This window comes from Squalius cephalus, assembly GCF_949319135.1.
Source record: "Squalius cephalus genome assembly, chromosome: 17".
NCBI classification, from domain to species: Eukaryota; Metazoa; Chordata; class Actinopteri; order Cypriniformes; family Leuciscidae; genus Squalius; species Squalius cephalus.
In genome coordinates, this window is record NC_137138.1 from 23,274,141 (window position 1) to 23,296,631 (window position 22,491).

General features: G+C 38.8%; 2 protein-coding genes across 12 annotated transcripts in view; one reads left to right on the forward strand and one right to left on the reverse strand.

The window, feature by feature from the left end:
* Nucleotides 1-8,607, forward strand: part of amot (angiomotin) — a 32,307-nt gene extending 23,700 nt beyond the window's left edge. For all 5 annotated transcript variants that reach the window (XM_079846730.1, XM_079846731.1, XM_079846732.1 and 2 more), the window contains 5 exons: nt 838-987; nt 3,546-3,736; nt 4,149-4,528; nt 5,452-5,712; nt 6,645-8,607. In XM_079846730.1, the coding sequence (XP_079702856.1) occupies nt 838-987; nt 3,546-3,736; nt 4,149-4,528; nt 5,452-5,712; nt 6,645-6,745 (1,083 nt within the window). In that variant the 3' untranslated portion in view covers nt 6,746-8,607. The remainder of the gene's footprint in view (nt 1-837; nt 988-3,545; nt 3,737-4,148; nt 4,529-5,451; nt 5,713-6,644) is intronic.
* Nucleotides 8,608-9,724: 1,117 nt separating this feature from the next.
* On the reverse strand, nt 9,725-19,949 carry LOC307144395 (mitochondrial fission factor homolog B-like). Of its 7 annotated transcripts, none has more exons than XM_079846737.1 (8): nt 19,866-19,949; nt 19,140-19,336; nt 16,803-16,912; nt 15,096-15,190; nt 13,195-13,347; nt 12,803-12,868; nt 12,532-12,607; nt 9,725-10,451 (listed from the first exon to the last, which is right to left on the reverse strand). In XM_079846737.1, the coding sequence occupies exons 2-8, from the start codon at nt 19,321-19,323 to the stop codon at nt 10,320-10,322; spliced, it is 816 nt and encodes a 271-aa protein (XP_079702863.1). In that variant the 5' UTR covers nt 19,324-19,336; nt 19,866-19,949; the 3' UTR covers nt 9,725-10,319. The 7 variants fall into 7 exon arrangements, with proteins under 7 accessions (XP_079702863.1, XP_079702861.1, XP_079702862.1 ...); XM_079846735.1 differs by having other exon boundaries at nt 19,665-19,883; XM_079846736.1 differs by lacking the exon at nt 19,866-19,949 and adding an exon at nt 19,710-19,843.
* Between the last annotated feature and the right edge of the window lie 2,542 nt (nt 19,950-22,491).

Here is a 22,491-nt window from a genome sequence, read left to right on the forward strand (position 1 = left end):
AGATTGAATTTTGGGAAATAAACTAACATCTGTCAATATTTTCTGCTTATGAGTGTCTGTTGTTAGTAAACAGGGGGCGAACTTTATTGAAACCAGCATTAAATGGACATTTCATTGAGTCATAACCCACTTACCCCCCAAACACATCCCTGTGGTACTCCGCCACAATGTTTAAGCTCAACCTTCTCAAGTTCTTTGAAGTCCTTCCCGTCAACTTCTCATCTCTGCAGTTAAGATCTTCAAGCTTGAGTGAACCGTTGGCTGGAACTTTCTTTGAAACCACACAACATGTACTGAGGCCAAAAAAAGCTTCAAGAAAAAAAAACAGAAAAAAACGAAGTAGCGTTGATGGTTCTGAACTCCGCTCATAAGTGTTTGTAACAGTTGGAGTCTGTGGTTGAGCTCTTCTGGCGTGCTCCCAGATGGCCTTTTGGCTATCGTTGAACGGGAGGCGCACCCTTGCGTCCCAAAATGCACCGGGCCGTTCCACTTTTGTTCTACCCTGTCACAAACGCCCGCTTGTTCCCCGAACAAAGCCTCTTGAGTTGTCTGGCATGAAAGGACTTGAAGATGGTTGAATTCTTGCCCTCTCCACCCACCCCTTCCAAACGGGAGCCAAATACTTTAACACTCGCTCTCTCACTCTTCTGTGTTATGATGTCCCCCCCGAGCTAAATTGGGGCATTCATTTTGGCTGCAATTATGGCCACTGGTGGATTTGAGAGATGTAGAGGAGAGAGAGGTTGAAGGATACAAGGAGGCATTGTAAGGTGGATGGGGGCTTCTGTGTGTGGCGCGAGCAGCAGCGTCTGACCTGCATTCTCTGTGTTTGTATAGCTGAAGAAAAAGCAGGTATATGTGGAGAAGGTGGAGCGGATGCAGCAGGCTTTAGCACAGCTTCAGGCCGCGTGCGAGAAGAGAGAACAGCTGGAGCATCGGCTACGCACTCGACTGGAGAGGGAGCTGGAATCACTGCGAATGCAACAGGTAAGTGATGCACAAGCTTACCGCGAATTGGCCACATTCTGGAACAGAGCTGTTTGTTATTATACCAACCTTATTTCCAGCAAAAGATAACAATATTCAGAGATATATTTGTGTGAAATATATATATTTTTTCCTCTTTTAACCTTTCCCCTGACCCTAGTTTGAAAACCCTTGGATTAAACTTCTCAATGCAACCAATTCCTCTTTTCACACAAACATCCATACATGGATGGGTCTCAGTTGTAGGCAGCAAGAGCTCACGCTGTCCCTGCGGAGATGAACTCTTTACCTACGTACCCTCTTTCTTTGTGTCGAATTTTTACTGACCCCTGATCTGGAGGAAAGGTTGCAACTCAGCCTCCTTTGTGAATGTGTGTTTGTGTTGAGAGAAGAGGATGAGGAGGAGTAGTAGACAGCTGTATTCTTCATTAGGGGCCCAGAAACTGGACTTCCTTCCTCTGTGCTGTTCATTCAACCTGGACACCTGAAACAACCTTCAGATGAGATAAGAATACTTTAGATCAGCGGTACTCGAATGTTAAGGTGTGGTCACAATAGCGAAATTTTGTGGACAAAAAAATGCCCATTGTCTATTGTCAATAGTGTAGCTATATATGAAGCACCACTCGCACAGATGTCACTTTCAAACCAAGCAGATTGCTGTTAGTCAACACAGCGAATCCTCATGACCAACATGAACCTGATGCGATATCAGTGTGGGGAAATCTTTTGCCTTTACGCAAAATCCCTGAACACGTGGATTCACATTGAAATAACTGGATTTTGCACATATAAATTTGCAGAACAACGGTAAATGTGATCGCACCTTTAGGCCGTGTGACCACCAAAGCGTTTTTTTCCCGAGGCTAGCATATTTTTCCAATTGTTTTCAATGGGAGCGGTGCTTTTTTAAAACGCCAGCAGCGTGGCGAGGCGCTGAGCGTCTATTTCACACTGAGCAGATTGCATTGGTCCACTCATTCACTCAATCAACACCACCTGTCACCTGTCAAGAAAAGTTGAGACTTCATGTTTAGAGAAATATTAGGGATGGATCAGAGTAATGCTATCGATCAGGAAGGGCTACCAATGTTATAGTGTGGAATAAGCTTAAGGGCCGTACACACCGGGACGAATATCGGCGCGCGTTATTCGCCAGTGTTTTTCAACACGTTTTTTGTGTTCACACCCAAGCGATTTTCGCTGACGATGAGCCGAGTGAACATGCAAATTCATTCCCTGACATTAGATGGCGCTTAATGTAAAACAGAAACCACTCCATAACAGTTCTCTTTTATCAAGATTTTTGTAGTCGCTGTCGCGTTTGTCATATAGTTCTTTATGTTCCGACACCAACGAGACCAGCAGCTCTACATTCATCTTGCCTTGCATCTTCCTCGTCTTATTTCTTCCCGGCAGTGTAGACGCTACTTGGCGTATATCTTCTTCGCCGTTACGTATGTGTGCTCGGCAAGACCGTTTTGTGTTTGAGCGCCCCCAAGTTGTGTTTTACTGTAACTTCAGAAGCTCCAGACACGTGAGCAAAAGCGGCAATCTCATTGGTCGGATAGTTTTTGACGCGACGCGTCAAACCAAAAAAACGAACCCGAGGCGTTTTTTTAAAAATTACGCTTTTACGCGTGGCGTTTTCCGCGTCGGTGTGCACACTCACATTGGCACCCTTTGTTTAGTCACGAGGCGTTAAACGTCGGCGAATATCGCGCGCGAAATTCGTCCCGGTGTGAACAGGCCTTTAGGCTGTAGGTTAGGGTAAGGGGTTTAGTATATTTTTTTTTTTAGCGTTGTGTAGGCAATCTGCACTGTAATTGACATGACCAATGACATCTTAGAATCAACTGCGTGGGCGGGGTTTGCACTTAATTGATTTGGGGAAGAAATTACACAACTGACTGCGATTAGTTTCATTCATGATATGTTGCTAAGCTGCTGATGTGGTAGACTCGACTTCTGTACAGATTGATTCCGATAACGTTTGAGGTTTGCATGTTGCCAAGCTAATGACTCAGGGGCCGTTTACACAACACCGTTTTCAACTAAAACGTAAAGAAATATATGCGTTTTGACTGTTCATTTACATGACAACAACGTTTTAGGGACCTGAAAACACAAACTTTTGTAACAGTCATTGTCTGTCATGTAAACTACAAAAACGCGAAATTTGTGAAACCGGTGATGTCATGCGTATTACGTGTTCAGTCTATAGGCGCATAGTGTTTCTTTACAAAGTGACATCGCCAACTACTGGCCTGACAGCAGAATGCAGCATTTTTAGTCGTTTTCCCGGATCCGTATGAACAAGGATAATTTTGACGTTGTCGTCTGTATGCAAAAAAAAAAAGTGTACTTTTTTTAGTACATCGTCGTGTAAGCATAAAATATACAGCACAGGCAATCAATCAGTTTACCATTGATGGCAACTTTTGATATTGTCTTGTTTAGCTAACTTAAATGGGAAAAATAGCTATTTTAGCTACATATTTTTAGTCCGAATTGAAGATTTCTTATTGGTTCTTCCTGTCTCTCTCTCACTCTTACAGAGGCATGGTGGTTCTCAGAACACAGTTGGCCCTGAGTTCAGCACAGCGGCTCTGATGGAACACCTGAGAGAAAAAGAGGAGAGGATTTTGGCCCTGGAGGCCGACATGACCAAATGGGAGCAGAAATACCTGGAGGAGAGCGTCATGAGACAGTTTGCGCTGGACGCCGCTGCTTCTGTGGCCACACAAAGGTACGCAAGTTCACTGCTATACACTAAGCCAACACTGTAGGAATACATAGTAAGTTATTTGAGATTTCTCAAGGGTATCGTGCTGAAAACGAACACTATATTTTTAACTAAAATGGACATAAAATTGTGATTTGGTGAAATAATAACACTAAACTGGAACTATAAAGTGCACTACAGTATGAATGGGAAACAATAGAATGTGTGTTTATTTAGCAGATGCTTTCATTCAAAGTGATTATGAATACTGAAACTACATAAAATGAAACTAATAGGTGTAATTGCAATTAGATACAAATAAAAGTATCTATGCATGATTAATTCTAAATGAAACTAAAAAATTAAAAATGCCTCCAAAACAACATAACCTATCATTTCTCATTGTTTTTTGTGTGTTAATTTCTAACCTATCCAGAGACACGTCCTCTGTCATCATCAGCCACTCCCCCAGCAGCAGCTACGACACTTCGGTGGAGGCACGTATCCAGAAAGAAGAGGAGGAGATCCTCATGGCCAACCGCCGCTGCCTGGACATGGAGAGCAGGATCAAGAACCTGCACGCTCAGATCATAGAGAAGGACGCCATGATAAAGGTGCTGCATCAGCGCTCGCGCAAAGATCCGGCCAGCAAATTAGACGCCCCGGCCATGAGGCCCTCCAAGTCCCTCATGTCCATCGCTATGGGCACGGGCAGCTCCAGCGGCTCCGGGCTGCTGTCACACTCTCTGGGCCTCAGCGGGAGCAGCCCCATCACGGAGGAACGCAGGGAAGACCGCAGCTGGAAGGGCAGTCTGGGTACGTGAGTCCAGTGTGAAGGGAGAAATAGATCTGAAATTAACCCTCAGAGAAACCCCCAGTAGCAAAAAAGTAATACAATAATACATATTTTTACTAATATTGTGACACTGAAGACTGGAGTAATGGCTGCTGAAAATTCAGCTTTAACATCACAGGATTATTTATGTCTATATGTTAGGGATAATTCATGGTTATCTTAATGCACAACGTGGAGGCAAAGAACCACTCGACGCAGAGCATTCAAATCGTTTAATGCACATCTAGCCGTGGATTATCCTGCTTATACCATTGTCATTTGCCAGTATTAACAACTTAAAGCTTTTATTGATGTTTGCAGCGCAATATTTAACCAGAAGAGTAAAAATGAGTTATTTTCGTCCGTTGCTTTGAAACAGACACAGAGATATAGTAAAATGAATTTATAGCATTTATTGAGAGAAAGAGATGCGTGTGTGAATAACCTGCATCTGTTCAGCGTCTCTCTCTCTATTAACAATGAAGCTGTGAGTTTAATAACTTTACCCCCTCGTTGCTGATAAATATAATGTAAATATAATGTAGCGATTCAGTTGCGAAGCTCTTTTATCAATAAAGGTCGTGGGGCAGCATTGAGAAGTTTCTGTGTATTCTGTTTCTGTTTGAGCAGTGCTATGCGCACTTCATTAAAAACAGCGCATTAATATAGAACAGTGAATAACCCGACTGGAACTACCCGTGCATTAAACGGTTTTATTGCACACCTTCCAGCAAATCATAGAGTATTCAGACAGATTCATAAAAGTACAGCTCGGAAATTGTCATTTCCCAATAATATTAAAGCATATGTACTTGTATACCAAGTTATAAAAGTGGTGAAATTTTGCAATATAATCTATTAATATATCCTGTTATTTTATTCACTCTTCCTCTTCATGTTCCAGGTGTTCTGCTGGGCCCAGAGTTCAGAGGTGACTCTTTGAGGACAGGGTCCATCTCCTCCTCTCCATCTCCAGTCCTGCCCTCCACCCCGATGCCAGCTGCCACACACTCAAAGACTGGCAGCAGAGACAGCTGCACCCAGACGGAGAAGGGTCAGGAGGCCAGCAAGCCAAGCACGCCGAGCACACCTGCCCTGCAGAGCGTTCCCGGACCCAGCCGGATCAGCAGTCCGAGCCCCGTCTACATACCCGACCGCATCGCCGGTACAGCTCGCACACACACACAAATCATGTTGAAGTGTGTAAACCTGTGTGTTTCTTCAGTTGTGTGTAAACCTGTGCGTTTCTTCTTTGTTTTCATTATGGGAAACCAACCCAACAACCACTAATGACTGGTTGAACGGCACTGAGCTAAATGTTTGTCTTCCCATGCAACTGGTGAGCCGTGGAAAGTAAAACAGAAAGGACAAATGGATAAAATTATCAATGAAATGACTTTAAAAAAAATCCAGGATATATAAATGATTCAGCGATACATTGAACATGCAATTCATGCATACAGTAACTTTAATATAATTCTGTGATGAGCTTTTTTTTTTCATTTCTAAACTAAAATTATTTTTGAGATTTTTTTTAGGGGTCCATAAAGTAAGAAACGTCAGGGTGATGCAACCGTCCTGATGTAGTTACGAAGAAAAATAATGAAATTCTTAGTTTGGCACAACTTCTTAGATAAATGCACCGAAGTAGTTTTAAAATATTATTATAAATATTTAAATGACTTACTGCATCATAGACATGTGGTGCTGACAATGTGCATGCAGAGGAAAAGAAAATCTCAGATAATTTGACTTCTTTACGATAAGGCAACGCTAGTTCAGGTTGTAAAATGTCAAGTGGTGCGACTCAACTTAATATTTATGAATTAAAAATAGATGTGTGAAAAATATATATAAAAACATTTTTGAAAACAATATTTAAGATGTGAACACTCCGATGTATTCAAGGTGTAAGGAGAATGTTTTTACTTTTTACTTGGTCGCACCACATTACTTAAAACCCTATTAAACCAACATGAATACAGAGAGTACATTTGAAAGAACGTGGCACAAAACTAGCTTTTTTAAAGATTTTCTTTTCTTTACCTTGGACACTCTTTGACCCATAAACATCTGCATGCATCTTTGTCTCCACAGATGTGCCAGTGTTTCACACCAACACATTAGAGAGGAGAGCGCCAGTGCAGTCTCTCCCGCCACAGGACGTGGACAGCGAGATGGTGGAAATACTCATCTGATCACACACATATTGATAAAGAAACAAAGCAGGTGAAGGAATCCTTCCCTCCGTTACATTTTCAGATCAAGATGCCGGGACAGATGTTTAGGAACAAACTCTTTACACAAATCGGCGAACAACAGTACACAACAACATTCACAATCAACACTTTTTTTGTACAGTATTGTCTGGTGGAATTTTCCCCCCTCCAGACCCTCGGACCAAATGTACTGCCATAATCTTTTACATTTATTGCACTACTTTGTTTGTTTTTACTTATTTTTTTTTGGGTATGCAATTGTTTTGTTGTGTATATGTACTAATAATACAAATGTGGCACTTGAGTATCTAGCAAAATGGTGAGTTGCCGGACAGTTGTTATGTGTAAATACTGCATTGGAATACTGTAAATCTGAATGTCGTAGGGCCTTTTTTTATTCTAGGACGCAATGTCTGTACGGCACGTTCTGTATGGTTCACAGCGCACTGTTTAAGAGCAATGGACCAACAAGCATTCACCTGTGTGTCCAGAAGCTCAGAAGTATGTGAAAGTATGAGTGACCCAACTGGTTTTGGGTTCGTCTGTGTGAGAGTCTGTAGTTTTTCCAATCATAACTAAGGTCTATCATTCCAGTAGAGCTCCCTTGGTTGAGAGGTACACCACACACACACACACACCAGACTTCCAGGTCTGTCCTTTCACAGTTTGGAAATCCTCCAAACCTCTCGTTTCAATGTGATCGTTACTCTGAATTCATTTTTTGATTTTTTTTTTGTCTTGTGGTTGCAAGACATTTAACTCTTGACCAAAGGAATCTTTAAAGGCGACGCAAATGTTTTCTAGAAGGGCCAAGCAATGATCCTCAGGTTATTAAGAGGGTCTAAACCAGGGGTGTCCAATCCTGCTCCTGCAGAGTTTAGATCCAACCCCAGTTAAACACACCTCAACCAGATAATCAACTTGCAGGCAGGTGTGTTGAAGCTAAACTCTGCAGGACAGTTGCCCTCCAGGACCGGATTTGGACGGTGAACGTGATTTTACCAAGTACATCATGTTCCTGGATCACCATCTTTGTTGATCCTGGAACAACATTCTAATCAACCAATCGGATTTGAGGGACAAGTTTACAGTGTGTCAAGTTTAGGCTTGCTACCAGTCAGGTGCTTCTACATCAGTGTTATTCACCTATCATTTCCCTCTGATCAGGGATATGGTTAGGGCTAAATTTACGAACATGTGTGTTCAGGAACATGACTTTCTTGGAGTTTGGACACCCCTGGTCTAACCTAACTCGAGATTACACGGATGTGTAAATGAGATTCTTCCGTGAAATCAGGAAATATCTATGAAACCATCTGATTTGACTGCTTTCATTATTTTCTCATGTGCTTCATAGTTTGTGGAATTTCCTCCGAGTGACCTCTGGATCTAGATTTGCGAGATATTTTCTTTAGCTTGACGCTCAGTCCCTGACGTCAATGTGACGTCTGTTTGAAATGTCCGTTTTCATCTGGAACATGTCACATTCAGTGTCTGCACTTCTCAAGCACATTTCTAAAACGTTCCCTGGCAGACGTTACAACAACATTCAGATGATTTATTTGTGAATTCACTCGTGTTTCTCAGGTGCTTATACACAAATATGACCGTTAATACACAATGCTGTCCAGATGATGCGTGCGTTGTTCTGTGATTTGTCATTTACGCATAAATGAACGAGCAAGCTTAAGTTTCTAAAGCAGGTCATCATTTCAAAGACCTCAAAAGCATGTATGAATGACTACACTACCGTTCATACCGACCCAAAACTTTTGAGCTATTTAAACTGGGCACTAAGCATATTCTGCCAAATCATGAGGTATATAATGCCACCTTGAGAAAGAGATCCGTTAGCATTCCATTTCCTCTCAAAGGTTTTGAGCCAATCACCTGAGCCCTAAAGGTCACGTGACTAATGTGGAGCCATTGTATGATGAGATCCTACATAGCAGTTTCAGTTTTTGGTTAAACCACCACATATATTTCCCTGAAAATTAGATTCCATACCATTTGATGTCATGGAAACAAATTTCACTGTAGTTGATTTCACATGGAATTAGTTGGACCAAATTGAATTAATTTACAAGTATTAAGTATTTGAGCACAGTCAGTCTCAGTTCAGCACACTGTGTGCCTCGGTACTTGACATTTTGTACACAATCAATCTTTTATCTCGTTTGCTTGAGATAGAAACTAGTTCCTTCCTGTCTTTCTGTTTTAAATAAAATCTGAAAACATTTCCGGTATCGTTAGATGACCCATTGTCAAAACACTCGACGGCTGGGTATTTAAGACTGTTTCAGCAAGATTGAAGAGCACATCTAATTTAGGCACAAACCAAGACAATGGACCTAAGAGTGGACTGAGACAAAGGTGGGACAAAATGCTGATAAACCCACATTTAAAATAGTTCACTGAACGCAAACTGATACGGTCCACAACAGAACGCTTTAAAAGGGTCTACATACGGAAAAAGCTCAACTAAACAGAGTTAAAGTTTAACCTCACTGTGAGGCTAATCTAGTCTGGATTTCATGACCACATTTATCAGTTTGTTCCACCTCAAGCCCTATCTTGATGGTCTTGCTACATTTGATACTTTAAAGTTTGAGCTTCTAAAGGAGAATGTGTCGTAGTCCATCTCAGGACGAATTACGTGAATGTGTTTTTGTATTATTGTTTTGTATAGCATCTACCCTTTTGTCCCATCAACGGGCATTTTACGTATTCTTTTTCCTCACGAGGACGGTTTTCATTCATTTCACTAGTATTTGATTCATTACAAAATGTCACTCTAGTTGCTGCTTGACAATTAATTTGAATTAAATGGTATTCCTGTTTTCCATTTTCCATCTTATCTCATGCAGATGTTGTATAAGGCTTTACATATTTCATTTGGTTTATAGTCTCAAGCGTTTCAGTACCTTTTTTTTTTTTCTTGGTTAATTTAATTTTTTAATAAACTGATCCAATTGCATCATTTAGTTGTTTTTTGACCGGCATCAATGCAATTCACGGCACGTTAACATTTAGAGAATGAGCCATCTGAGAATAATTCATTTTTATTATTTTTAAATATACATTCATCAGGCTAGGCAAATGTGTTAAAATGGATGAAGGCTATTTAAGTTCCTAACTGGAAGAAAACTAAATATAAACCCTCATATTTAGACTTTCATAACCTGCAAGGCTTGTAAAGCATGCAGAATCTCATTTACATAGTTTGCGGAATACATAAAACACGAAACAAACTAGCTACTACTAGTCTGATCAAAGAGCCAAAGAGAAATGACATCTGTGAGAAAAACATACTTAGGTTCCCTCAAACCACTTGTAGACCAAAGTGACCCATGTCACTAGCATGATCTCACAATGCACATATACTGGATGGTGCAAACATTTATGCCTCATTCTGAAGACAGTCCTCTATAGGAGCAGTTTACCATAATTGGGATGGAACGAATGCATCCGTGTAAATCACTGGAACACAAATATGTGCGCAGTGCTGTAGTTCGCGGGCTCTGCTGCTCTTGTAGTGTTGTGAGGTGAGCCGTCATCTGCGCATCCACAGCCAGCCGTTGATCAGACAGGCAGACAGTAAGAGAGAGAAGAGCACCAGCTCTGTCTGTCTGCGCTCTGTGTTCTGTCTCTCCAGACCTGCTACCCTCCTGCTCATCTTCACCACCTGAACCAATCAAAGCCAAGGAACACAATCAATGTGATGCACAATAATATAGAAAAACTATCGTCATATCATGAACACAGTAGAGACTCAACCCTGATAGCACACTATCACGGAGACGTCTATTTGATGTGCGTGATTAAATCTGGAAGACGAGTGTTTGTTCATCTGCAATACACCTAGGATGTTTCCTGTTAGATGTCAAATAGACGTTTAGAAAATGTCTTTAAGATGTTTATGATTTAGAATGTATGTAAAACTGACATCTTAAAGACGTCTATCAGATGTTAGTAAACAGCAGATGCTTTCCAGATGAAGTGATCTTGTGTGCTATCTGGGAAAGGTCTTCACGGCAACCCGTCAAAATAAAAGTTGAGTTTAACTTAAAGTTGTGACAGAAATATATTACTGTTGTACAGTTGAATTTAGCTACGTCTCAATGTAATAACACTAATAATAATAATAAATTATTATTAAAACTTCATTTTTTAAGGAATAATCACAATTTAATAGAAATAAGAAAAATTTTAAATTGTTTTTATGAATTCAATTAATTAGACATGATTTTTGATTATTAAAATGGAATCCAGAAGACTTGAAACAGAAAACACAGAATTTGGTCAAAATAAAATGGAATTTGAGAAAAAGAATAGAATTTCATAGGGCCCTGAACATGTAATTTTTGTTAAACTTTTAATAAATTGTTGTTAAATTATGTTTCATTATTTTTTAATTAATTAGACATGCTTTTTGATTACTAAAATTTAATTTACCATTAATTGGAGTCCAATAAAATTAAAACTGAAAAAACAAACAAAAAAAAACAAACAACGGAACCCAGAAAAATAGAAATGGAATTTGGAAAATCATTAAAATGGATTTCATAGGGCATAAAGGTAGGGTATACAGTTAAAAAAATGTGTGGTCTATAATATGTTTTAGAAAGAAGTCTCTTATGCTCACCAAGGCTGCATTTATTTGATCAAAATACAGTAAAAACATATTCCATAACATAATACATTTAAAATGAAATTTATTCCAGTGATTGTAAAGCTGAATTTTCAGCATCAATCACTCCAGTCTTCAGTGTCACATGATAAATGTTGAACACAGTTGTGCTGCTTAATATTTCTTTGGAAACCGGGACACATTTTTTTCAGGATTCTTTGTTCTTTTACAGAAAAGAACAGCATTTATTTGAAATAAAATCTTTTGTAACATTATAAATGTTTTTACTGTCGCTTTTGATTAATTTAATGCATCCCTACTGAATAAAAGTATTAATTTCTTAAAAAAAATAAAATAAAAAAAAGTTACTAATAATAAACAAAAAAGCCAAACCAATATTTTATGGGAAAAAAGAACTCATGCTGTACGTTTGTTTTTCTGCCCTTTGGTTATTGGTATTTGTTACCAAACATTGTTAGTAATCATTTGGTAACATTATAAACTCAACAATATAATAATAATGATAATAATAATATATATATATATATTTTTTAAATCACTGTTTCTCTAGTGACCAAATTCTAAATGACTAGTGAAGTGACAGACCAAAATATCACATGGTCAAATAATATGGGTCCAAATAACCCACCAAAATTAGTCTGTAATAATGTAACATTATGTGTCAACAACAGATTTGCATATTACTGTATAATGTACACTATTCATATAGTACAAAATATTTCATATTGAAAAACTGGTAACACTTTACTATAAGGTTTCATTTGTTGACATTAGTTAATGTATTACCTAACATGAACTAACCATGAGTAATACATTTGTTACTGTTGAAATTAACATTAATAAAATATTAATTAATGCCATAGAAGTGCAGTTCATTAGTTCATGTTAACTAATGAAACCTAATTGTAAAGTGCCACTGAAAAATTCATTGTGCAAAATCCTCTTCCTCATTTTCATATTTTACACATTTCTATTTTTGTGTAGGTGAATTTTTGTATGTCAAGCATAAACCTTTTTATATACACGTAACATAATACAAATGATGTCTGCTTGTCATATAAAATGAACCTACACAATGGAATAATAAAAACCCTGGGTCTCAGTGAAATCTGACCTGTCTGCGGAGCACCATCAACTCGACAGCAGTGCCAGAGTCCTCTTCGGGACTGAGCCAGAACTCCTGCGAGGCACTGTGGGACGGAACGTGGCGTTAACAAAGACACTTCGACATCTTTCAACCGAAACACACTGAACGCCCTGCCCTCCCTTCCATCACTGCTTTAACTAATTCAATGTGCTTCCTCAACGCTATCTGTTATGATGAAAGACTCTCCATTCACAACATACAGCAGCGTCCCGCTATTGAATGCATGAGCCACTGTCACCTTGTCCTGCTCTGATCAGGTTGAACCTCCACAGCCTGAGAGGGATGGTTTTCCGGGTAACCAAACCTTAAAACACAAGAGAGACAACCAGGAACCACAGAAGTCCACATTGAACATGATTTTGTGAACATTTTAAAATGAGTAGAAAGGCGGAACTAAAAGCTCAAAGCTTGTTAGTTGCTCAGGTATAGCAATAGAAGTTAATCCAATCGAAGCCCAAAGCTCTGATGTGAAGTCTGAAAGCCAGGCAGGAAACCGAGCTGATGCAGTTCAATCAGAAACAACTAAACAGCATGGGTTCAAAGGTCAAAGCAAACAGCTTGAAGGCTGAATACGCCAGGTTAGCGGGAAGGGGAAAAGCATGGCGTGCAGGATGAGGATCCGTGTGTCACCTGGAGGAGTACTTTTGCAGGAGTTTCTGGGACGCCTGCTGGCCCAGCTCCTTGGCGGCCTGTAGCATGCTCTGTGGGGACAGCAGGTTGGGCGGGATAGAGGGAAGCCCCGGGGTCTTTGGCGGGGACGGGTCTGTATGTCCAACAACGCGGCTATTGCGGACAGGGATATGGACATAGAGGGGCACCACTGTTATTTAAAGACTGATACTAGGACAGCTGTAATACACAAACCCGACAGTCTTTATGTCTCATCGGGTAAATAAGCATCTCCTTTAGAGCAGAAGACGATCTGAACTGACCAAATGTAACAACCAATCTCTCCTGCCCTCTAGTGGATGTTTAGTGGTAGTGAGGCGTGTGTATAAAGGCTATGAAATGATGAACACATAGTGTAGTACTTCTCTGAAAATCTTGTATTAGGGTAGCGACAATGAAATACATTTAGGCCTGGTTTCACAGACAGGGCTTAGATTAAGCCAGGATTAGGACATATAGCTTTTATAAATGTGCCTTAGAAAAAAATATTCCTGTGAGCAACTTGAGACAAAACAATGTCATTGAAATATTTTAAGATTTGCTTTCATTTAAAACAGCTAAAACATGCATTTTAGTCTGGGACTAGCTTAAGCCTTGTCTTTGAAACCAGGGGCTAAAAAAAGGAGTAAAACTGAATTTAAAACAGCATTTGCTAATTCTTTTATAATTATGTATACTGCTTTTATGAGCTCATGTTAATTAAGAGACTACATAAAATTCATCTTGTCACACTGTAGGACCATTTAAAATGAACTAGCAAAGGCGAAAGTGGGGAATAAAACAGTGAAATGCTGACCTGTTACCTACACTTCACTTAAAGGGATAGTTCACTTTGAAATTAAATTTTGGTATGTTTTAGCTTACCCTCAAGGGCATCCAAGATGTAGGTGTCTTTGTTTCCGCAGTAGTTTCAATTTTGATATTTTTAGGTCAAACCGTTCTTGTCTGTCAGTCATATAATGCAGGTCTATGGTGACTATCTCAAAGAGCATGCACAGAGTCCAAATTAAACAATTCCCCATCGTCCAAATTAAACAATTCCCCATCGTAAGTACACATTGATGGCCTAAGACACGAAACGAGCGTGAGAAATGAGCGTGAGTTTGTGTGAGAAAACGAACAGTATTTATATCGTTTTTACCTCTTGTACACTTTCCGGCGCTTGCGCAGACTAAGCCAGAACGCGCGCACACGTCACACACCAGGAAGTGGTGGTTGTGTAGAGGTAAAAACAATATAAATACTGCTCGTTTTCTCACACAAACCGCTCGTTTCGTGTCTCAGGCCATCAATGTGTACTTACGATGGGGAATTGTTTAATTTGGACGATGGGGAATTGTTTAATTTGGACTCTGTGCATGCTCTTTGAGACAGTGACCATAGACCTGCATTATATGACTGACAGACAAGAACGGTTTGACCTAAAAATATCAAAATTGAAGCTACTGCGGAAACAAAGACACCTACATCCTGGATGTCCTTGAGGTAAGCTAAAACATACCAAAATTTAATTTCAAAGTGAACTATCCCTTTAAAATCCTGATATTGACAATAAAAATCCATGTAACATTATGTCAACTACCGTTTATCACTGTATTCGTTTACATATAAACATATTGAAAAAAATAATTGTGCAAAATCATTATACATTGTGTATTATGTATATAAATATGTACATTTACAGAGATTTGTATTAAAAAAATCTATTGTGCAAAACCCTATATATATATATATATAAATAAATAAATGTGTATTTTCATAGTGGTCAATCATATTTGTCAGCTTCTTTGTATATGACAGGTCACTATAACACTATAATGATTTGATTCCCACTAAATGCTTAAAGAATGAGCTGGACTTACGGAGACTGGGAGTGCAGTGTTTGTCCGGAGCGTGTGGGGGTCCCAGGCGGGGTTCGACCGAAGGACTGGTCACTATAAGACCTCCGCAGTGAACTCTGTGTGACATCACAAGAAATATCATGAAATGGTCCTCATTGACATTTGTATATTTTGTTAAATGGCTCAAAAGTTATCCTGGAACCATTTTTACACCATTCTATTATTAAAGGACCCCTATTATGCTATTTTAAAGTTTACTAATGTTGTCGTGGAGTCTCCTACAACATGTTTACATGCATCTAAGGTAAAAAAAACCTGTTTAATTTCCTCATAATATACATTTGCACATCATCACATTTTCAGTGATTCTCAAACAACTCGTGAGATGAATCAATCTCTCTAAATCCCTTCTTTCCGCGAGCTACTCTACTGTGATTGGCCAGACCATTGCCATAACAACGTCAGCTGTCCTGAGGCTTCCTACACTGTAAATTAAACACAGTAACGAACAATGACGTCGATTTGACCATATCAATGCGAGCGCGAGTCCGATGATGAAACATTGGAAGAACTAGTTATTCAACTCGAACCTCCATCACAAGGACGACTCGAGCAGGATTCAGTTTCTCAGTTATACACTACTCAGTTTGAGGTACATTATGAGATGTTGCAACTGTAATTCCTCACCATCAGCATTAACAAGTGCATGTCCATCAACAAACCGATTATTTTACTTGTACTAATTTATTTACCGAGTATTTTTCTAATACATTGCGGTGAATACGTGGAAACTGTATCAATAACAGTGCATGTATGCAATATATACATTAGCCGAGCTCTAGCGTGAATGACTGATGTAACATAAACGTTGGTAAAACAAATATTTCCTCAAAGTAGAGAGAACGACAGACAATCTGCATTAATAGACACAGTTATAGGTAATAGTGGCCCACAGCTGATTAGCAGAAGTATTCAGTAAGACAGTGATAACGTGAGTTAGCCAGTTAGCAGGAGACCTACACAAAACTCAAAACTAAGTATTTTGAACACTATCTTTCAAGAGCGGTTTGTGAATCCTGCATTGAACTCCGAGATTTGAGAAGCAGTCGTCAGGAAAATAAAGGGAACACAGCAAAAGTTTAGGATTATACTGCTGTGATAAAGTGGTAAAGATGAATTTTAACCACAGATTCTTCACATGCTCGTCCTTAGGCAGTGAAAATAACCAAAAACTGGCTTTACCGTCACATTATAGAGCACAGCGTCTTCTCGACATGATGCTATCCAGTATCCACAGGAATCAGCTGTTGGTTTGAGGTTCAAGTTTTCCCTGGTGTCTGCGCGCGCAATAAGTGGACGGGCAATATGCTAATGTTTCGTCTTGACGTCACAACGAAACGGCTTATGACTCGTTTGAAAAACATTGACTCAGAGTCGACTCTTACTTTTGAAAGACAATAACTTTATATACGGTGCACTTTCAGGTTTAAAGCTTTGCAGGATGTTTTCATTCACTGTTACACACTACATGAAAGGTCATTTTCAAAAATCCATAATAGGGGCCTTTTAATATAATATAAACACATAAAAAAAAACCTGATTGGTCACTTTACGTGTGTGTCAAGCTAATTCGGTCTGAGTGAGAAGATCTAGGCCAGAATAAACTGCCATTTATGGACCTTTTCGCCATGTAGTCAAAGGTCTGGCTGTGAGGTTAAGTGAGACTACCTGGACAGGCTCTCTCGTGAACGACTCCCTGTCCCAGGACGCGTGCTGCAGGCCCCACGTTGATGATGTGCGTTTGGAGAAAAGAGGTCGTGGACTCATATCAGGAGCATCTGTTTAAAAAAAAGTCAAAGATTTAAGAGGACATATTTTGGAAAGGTTTGGAATAATCAAGATTATATGTTTCTGAAAGAAGTCTCTTAAGCTCACCATTTATATAATTAAAAATACAGTAAAAACAGTAATATTGTGAAATATTACAATTTAACTGTTTACCATTTTAATACATTTTAAAGGGGTCATGAATTGAGAAATCAAATTTTCTTTGATCTTTTGAGATATAAGAGGTTTTTTACTATAAAACATCCTTTTTCACTTTATTAAATAGAATGAACTATGAGTTCCTATAAGAATGACAAACAACAGACGATAGTACATTCATATAATTCTGCTTAAACGAAACACCACAAGTAATCCTTTGTCCGTTATAAATGTTATAACTCAAGTACTTATGCTTTATATATCTTGGTTGTGGCAAAAAGTTTATGTAATACGCATAACTGTATCAACTACTACTATGTAACGAGATTTATTTCAACATCGGAAGTTTAAAAACTTGAAAATTATTTTAATATACAAAACTGTTACCCAATCATAGCAAAGTCTTGAATGTGGGACGCCCAACAAAATGAAGTGTTTCAAATAGAGGGTTAAAAACATAGATAGATAATAGCCTATTACATCTAAATTAGGATGTTTTGTTTAATAAAAAATCTTGCTAACATTATAAGTGAACCTCAGAGAACATTATACAATTAATTTTTTAAAAGTCAAAAAAATACCCCTTTAAAATGCTAATTATTCCTGTGATGGAAAAGCTGAAGTTTCAGCATCATTACTCCAGTCTTCTTCATTCTGAAATGATGCTGATTTGGTACTCAATTGTTATCATTCTTGGTGCTCAATTATTAATAATGGTTCTTATTATCATTAAAGGGTTAGTTCACCCAAAAATGAAAATTCTGTCAGTAATTACTCGCCCTCATGTTGTTCCAACCCCGTAAGACCTTCGTTCATCTTCGGAACACAAATTAAGATATTTCTGATGAAATCTGAGAGCTGGCTCACTGCTTCATAGGCTTCTATGTAATTGACATCTGCCAGCCCAGAAAAGTTAGTAAATACATCGTTAAAATAGTCCGAGTGACTACAGTGGCTCAACCTTAAGTTTATCAAGTGACGAGAATACTTTTTGTGCGCAAAAAACAAGCAAAAATAACAACTTTATTCAACTATCTCTTCTCTTCCATGTCATTCTCCTAAGCTGTTGATGTAGTGTAAAGGCTGATTTATACTTCTGCGTCGGACCTACGCCGGAGCCTCTACGCTGTAGGCAACGCGTTGGTTTTCATTTATACTTCTGCGTCGTTGTCCGCGTTGACGCGCGCAGAGGGAGCATGTGAAACCCGAGGGAGCGGTCCTAGCAGACCAATCACAGCGCTTGCGTCCGCGTAGAGTTGACGCGTTGTTACATTTTTGGAGAGGTGCACGTCAGGGTACGCCGAAGGGTATGCGTGCTACACACAGCCTACGACGTAGCTACGGCGTAAGTTCGACGCAGAAGTATAAATTGGGCTTAACAGCGCAGCACTTCTGGGTTGTACGTCAGAACGTAGGCTCACTATTGGCCGACGCTGGTCATGTGTGTGATGCTGGCCAATAGTGAGCCTACGTTCTGACGTACAACCCAGAAGCGCTGCGCTGTTACACTACATGAACTCACTCAGAGGCCCACACAGAAGAAAATTAATAGTTGAATAAAGTCGTTATTTTTGTTTTGTTTTTGCGCACAAAAAGTATTCTCGTCGCTTGATAAACTTAAGGTTGAGCCACTGTAGTCACTCGGGACTATTTTAACGATGTCTTTACTAACTTTCTGGGCCAGCAAGTTTCAATTACATAGAAGCCTATGAAGCAGTGAGCCAGCTCTCAGATTTCATCTGAAATATCTTAATTTGTGTTTTGAAGATGAACTAAAGTCTTACGGGGTTGGAACAACATGAGGGCGAGTGATTACTGACAGAATTTGCATTTTTGGGTGAACTAACCCTTTAATGTTGAAAACAGTTTTTTCTGCTTAATTTTTTTTGTGGAAACCATAACATTTTTGATACCCCTAACCCCAAACTTTTTTTAAAGTTGGCAAACCACAGCTCCATAAATAGAAAAAAAAAATTCTCTATACTGCATACAAACATGCAATTGGTGAGGACATGCAATTAATATTTTTTGTGTTTATGGAGCTGTGGTGTGATTGGTATTTGAGCAATATGAAAATACCTGTTAAAGCAATTCTGTCTGGTATGTGCATGCTGTAGGCAGCAGACAGATCTTCCGGTTCGTGCGCGTGACCCACGGGACCGACCCTCAGCCGCTCGGGCACGCGCATCCTCTGGCTGATGGCCTCAGTGAAGTCGCGCTCGCGCATCGGCGGTCCGTCTCCGAAATATCCCGTAGATGCCATGACTAACGTTACCCTAATGCCAGTTAAGAGAATTAGACCAACCGCATGGCTCCACATCAAAAGTTAAGCTGCATTAGGTGAGCAAAACAAGCACACGGACTAAAATAGATTACAATATAAATTCGTGGTAAGTAGCAAATATTCAAGAAAGAAGCAACTTGCTGGTTGTTACATATTATGAGCGTCTGTGACCCATATGATAAAGGTCAGCCATCAAAATAGTTCACTCATCATGGCCTACACAGTCTCCTAGATAGACATCGATATTGGCTAAGCAGTTTAAATATACAGTTCATATTTCTACCAAAACACCGGTCCGAAATCCGAATATAAACAGACACCTGTTGATTACAGCTCGTGGTGGGGCTACATTTTTCAACTCGTACATGGTAATGTGTCCACGACTCGGTCTAAACAGTTTGGTTTCGGTTTTCCAGCGTGTACTAACATGTACTAGAGACAAATTATAGGCAGATAATTTAAGTGTCTTTTTGGCTTAATCTAAACATTTCTTTAAACTTTAAACAAGCTGTTTAACCAACCTTCATGCAGTTCACGGCGACTGACGTACGTGACGTAGTATTACTGCGTGCAAAAGTGGGCGGTGCATACCTCGGCGTTAGCCAATCAGAAAACTCTTATGTGTTTGGAGGCGGGACTACTGTTTGTCCAGCTCTGGTCCAAACAAAGCTGTTGGGAAACACATCGCTGACATCTGCTCTAAATTACAGTGAATTAGCACATTCATTTTCTTAATTAAATAACAAACAGACAAATATATACAGCGTTTTCGTTCTTTAATAGACTATTATCCAAAAACATCAGTGCTCGCTTTCACAAAAAGGAAATTGTCTTTTGACTTGGACCATTCAGTTCTCGGAAGTAACATACATGTAAAATGTTGTTTTATCTATTTTATTTAACAATTAGAGAGGATTTGGCCATACATCCATAGTTCTGAGCAAAATGTAAACATGTAGTGTTTCTCTGACAGTTAGCCTGTTATAGTGAACTAAAACTAAAATCACGTAAAATAAAATAGGCCTAAACGTCTATATAGTTTTTTAAAAATTAATTATATATATATATATATATATATATATATATATATATATATATATATATATAATACAGAAATTGAAAAAAATTAAAAGAATCACAAAAAAACAAGATAAAAAATGTATGTAAAATAAAACTAATTTAAATATGAATACAAACTTTAATAGTCTCTCAATGATACTAAAAAAACACTTTTTTTCAAATCACATCTGTTTGATTAAGCAGATACATTTACTGTGAATTTAAACGTAATTAAATGATGCATGTACAATGTTTGTGACAAAAACCAGATTAACATGATTTTTTTTTTTAAAAAACATGTCAATCTCATTGGATGCTCTGTTAACATGCATGTGGGTCAAATCTTTAAAGAAAAAGACAGATTTGGTATGGAAGACTCCAAAGACTTTTTTTTTTTTAAGTCAGTGGTCTCTTAAACAACTAAAGCCTAAGTAAAAGCACTAGAGAACAAGAAATTGTCATTTTATTTTGGTGAGATAGTTAATGGATGAATTAATGCTTTAAACAAAACACAAAGCACTCATGAATAAAAGTGAGCTCACAGAGCTGTATTCGAATTTCCCCCAATTCAAGCTTAAATATGAATATGAAATACTTCCAAAGTAATAATAATAAAAAATAAAACTAGATTCATGCATCAGTTTACCATTTACGCAATTGACGTTTGTACGCAACAGATCTGATTATATGTATTGTATATTCACACAAATGGATATTCAAGTATATTATATCCATTTGGTTTAGAAATTGCCATGATGACTAAGATGGAGGACATTTGACACAAGACATACACAAATGTACAATTTTATCATATAATTATGAATTACAATACCAGTAGTGCTTATGTTAATCAAATGTGTTTAAATTTAAATGCAAAATTAGTGTAACCAGCACAAACAGATCAAAGATAATCAGAGCCACAGTGGAAAAATATACATAAATGATAAAAAAAACAAAATGCATATATGATTGAAAAATCATGCAGTTTGGCTTGAAGAACAACAATGGTGCATTATGTTTTGGTTTTGGATATAACATATATATTTAGCATATAAAGCCAAGCCCGTGGCTCCTGTGGCACATTCTTACTAGCGCAAACGCTAGACAGAAACATGACTTCTGGCAACAGGCATACACATACGAACACCTTTACACACACACACACATTCCCTGACACGTACAGTTCTCTCTTGGTCTAAAATAAACACAAAGATAAACCACACTTGACATTATCTTCAGTTCTTGCTACCTCTTACATAGTGTTGTTCATTAGAAACCTGTTGCTTCATACGCCATCGTAACGTTCAGCCATAACTTACAACTCATTGCCCACCTCTCAACGCTTGTCATCCACTGTAGCGAGCTGTCTATGCTATTCTCTTATCGGTCTGAAACTGATCTGCAGTCTGTGCCAGCCGTTATCAAAGCCGTCTACTGAGCTGGGTGCTCCATCAGCGTAAAAGACAGCCTGTCAGGGCATCATGGGATTGATTGTTGCGGCTGGAGTAAGAGGCCCAGGAGACGTGAGCCGAGCCTCAAGCCAAGTAAGCAGTTTGCAATTCGTCCATTTTCAATGAGGAGAGGCAAGGTCAAACCTCACTTCCCCAGTGCATCCTTCCAATACTGTGCTTATGTCCAATCCATTCAGTCTAATGTTTGGATGAAAGCGTTTGGTCATGCTAAAGTCCTTTTTGAAATTAGCAGTTTCTAATAATACAGTGTTTTCAGCACAATTATATTAAGGCTCCATTAGTTTTAGTGCTTCGCCCAACAACCCACTGACCTACTTGTAATGTCGCTTTTCCATTTATATTGGATTGATACGGTGATATTCCCATCACAACACTAAAGGTGCAGTCACATTAGCGAAATTTCCGAATTACATGGATTTCTATTGAAATAACTGGATATTGCCCACAAAAATTCATCAAACAACAGTAAATGTGACCGTACCTTAAGCCCAATATCCCATTCACTCAAAGTTGGCAGTGTGAGAGATTATTTACAAATTTACTGCAATGGCAGCAGTTCATTGGCTTAAACCTGAGCTGGAAAACATGATTCAGCTGCATGTTTGGTTGACTAGGT

Coding starts and splice junctions, on each gene's coding strand:
- LOC307144395 (XM_079846735.1), bottom strand. CDS start 19,711: ATGTACGAGTTGAAAAATGTAGCCCCACCACGAGCTGTAATCAACAG. Junction 16,913..19,139: donor AGACAGAATTGCTTTAACAG/GTATTTTCATAT, acceptor TTTTTTAAACAG/ATGCTCCTGATATGAGTCCA. Junction 13,348..15,095: donor ACACTGCACTCCCAGTCTCC/GTAAGTCCAGCT, acceptor TGTCCGCAATAG/CCGCGTTGTTGGACATACAG.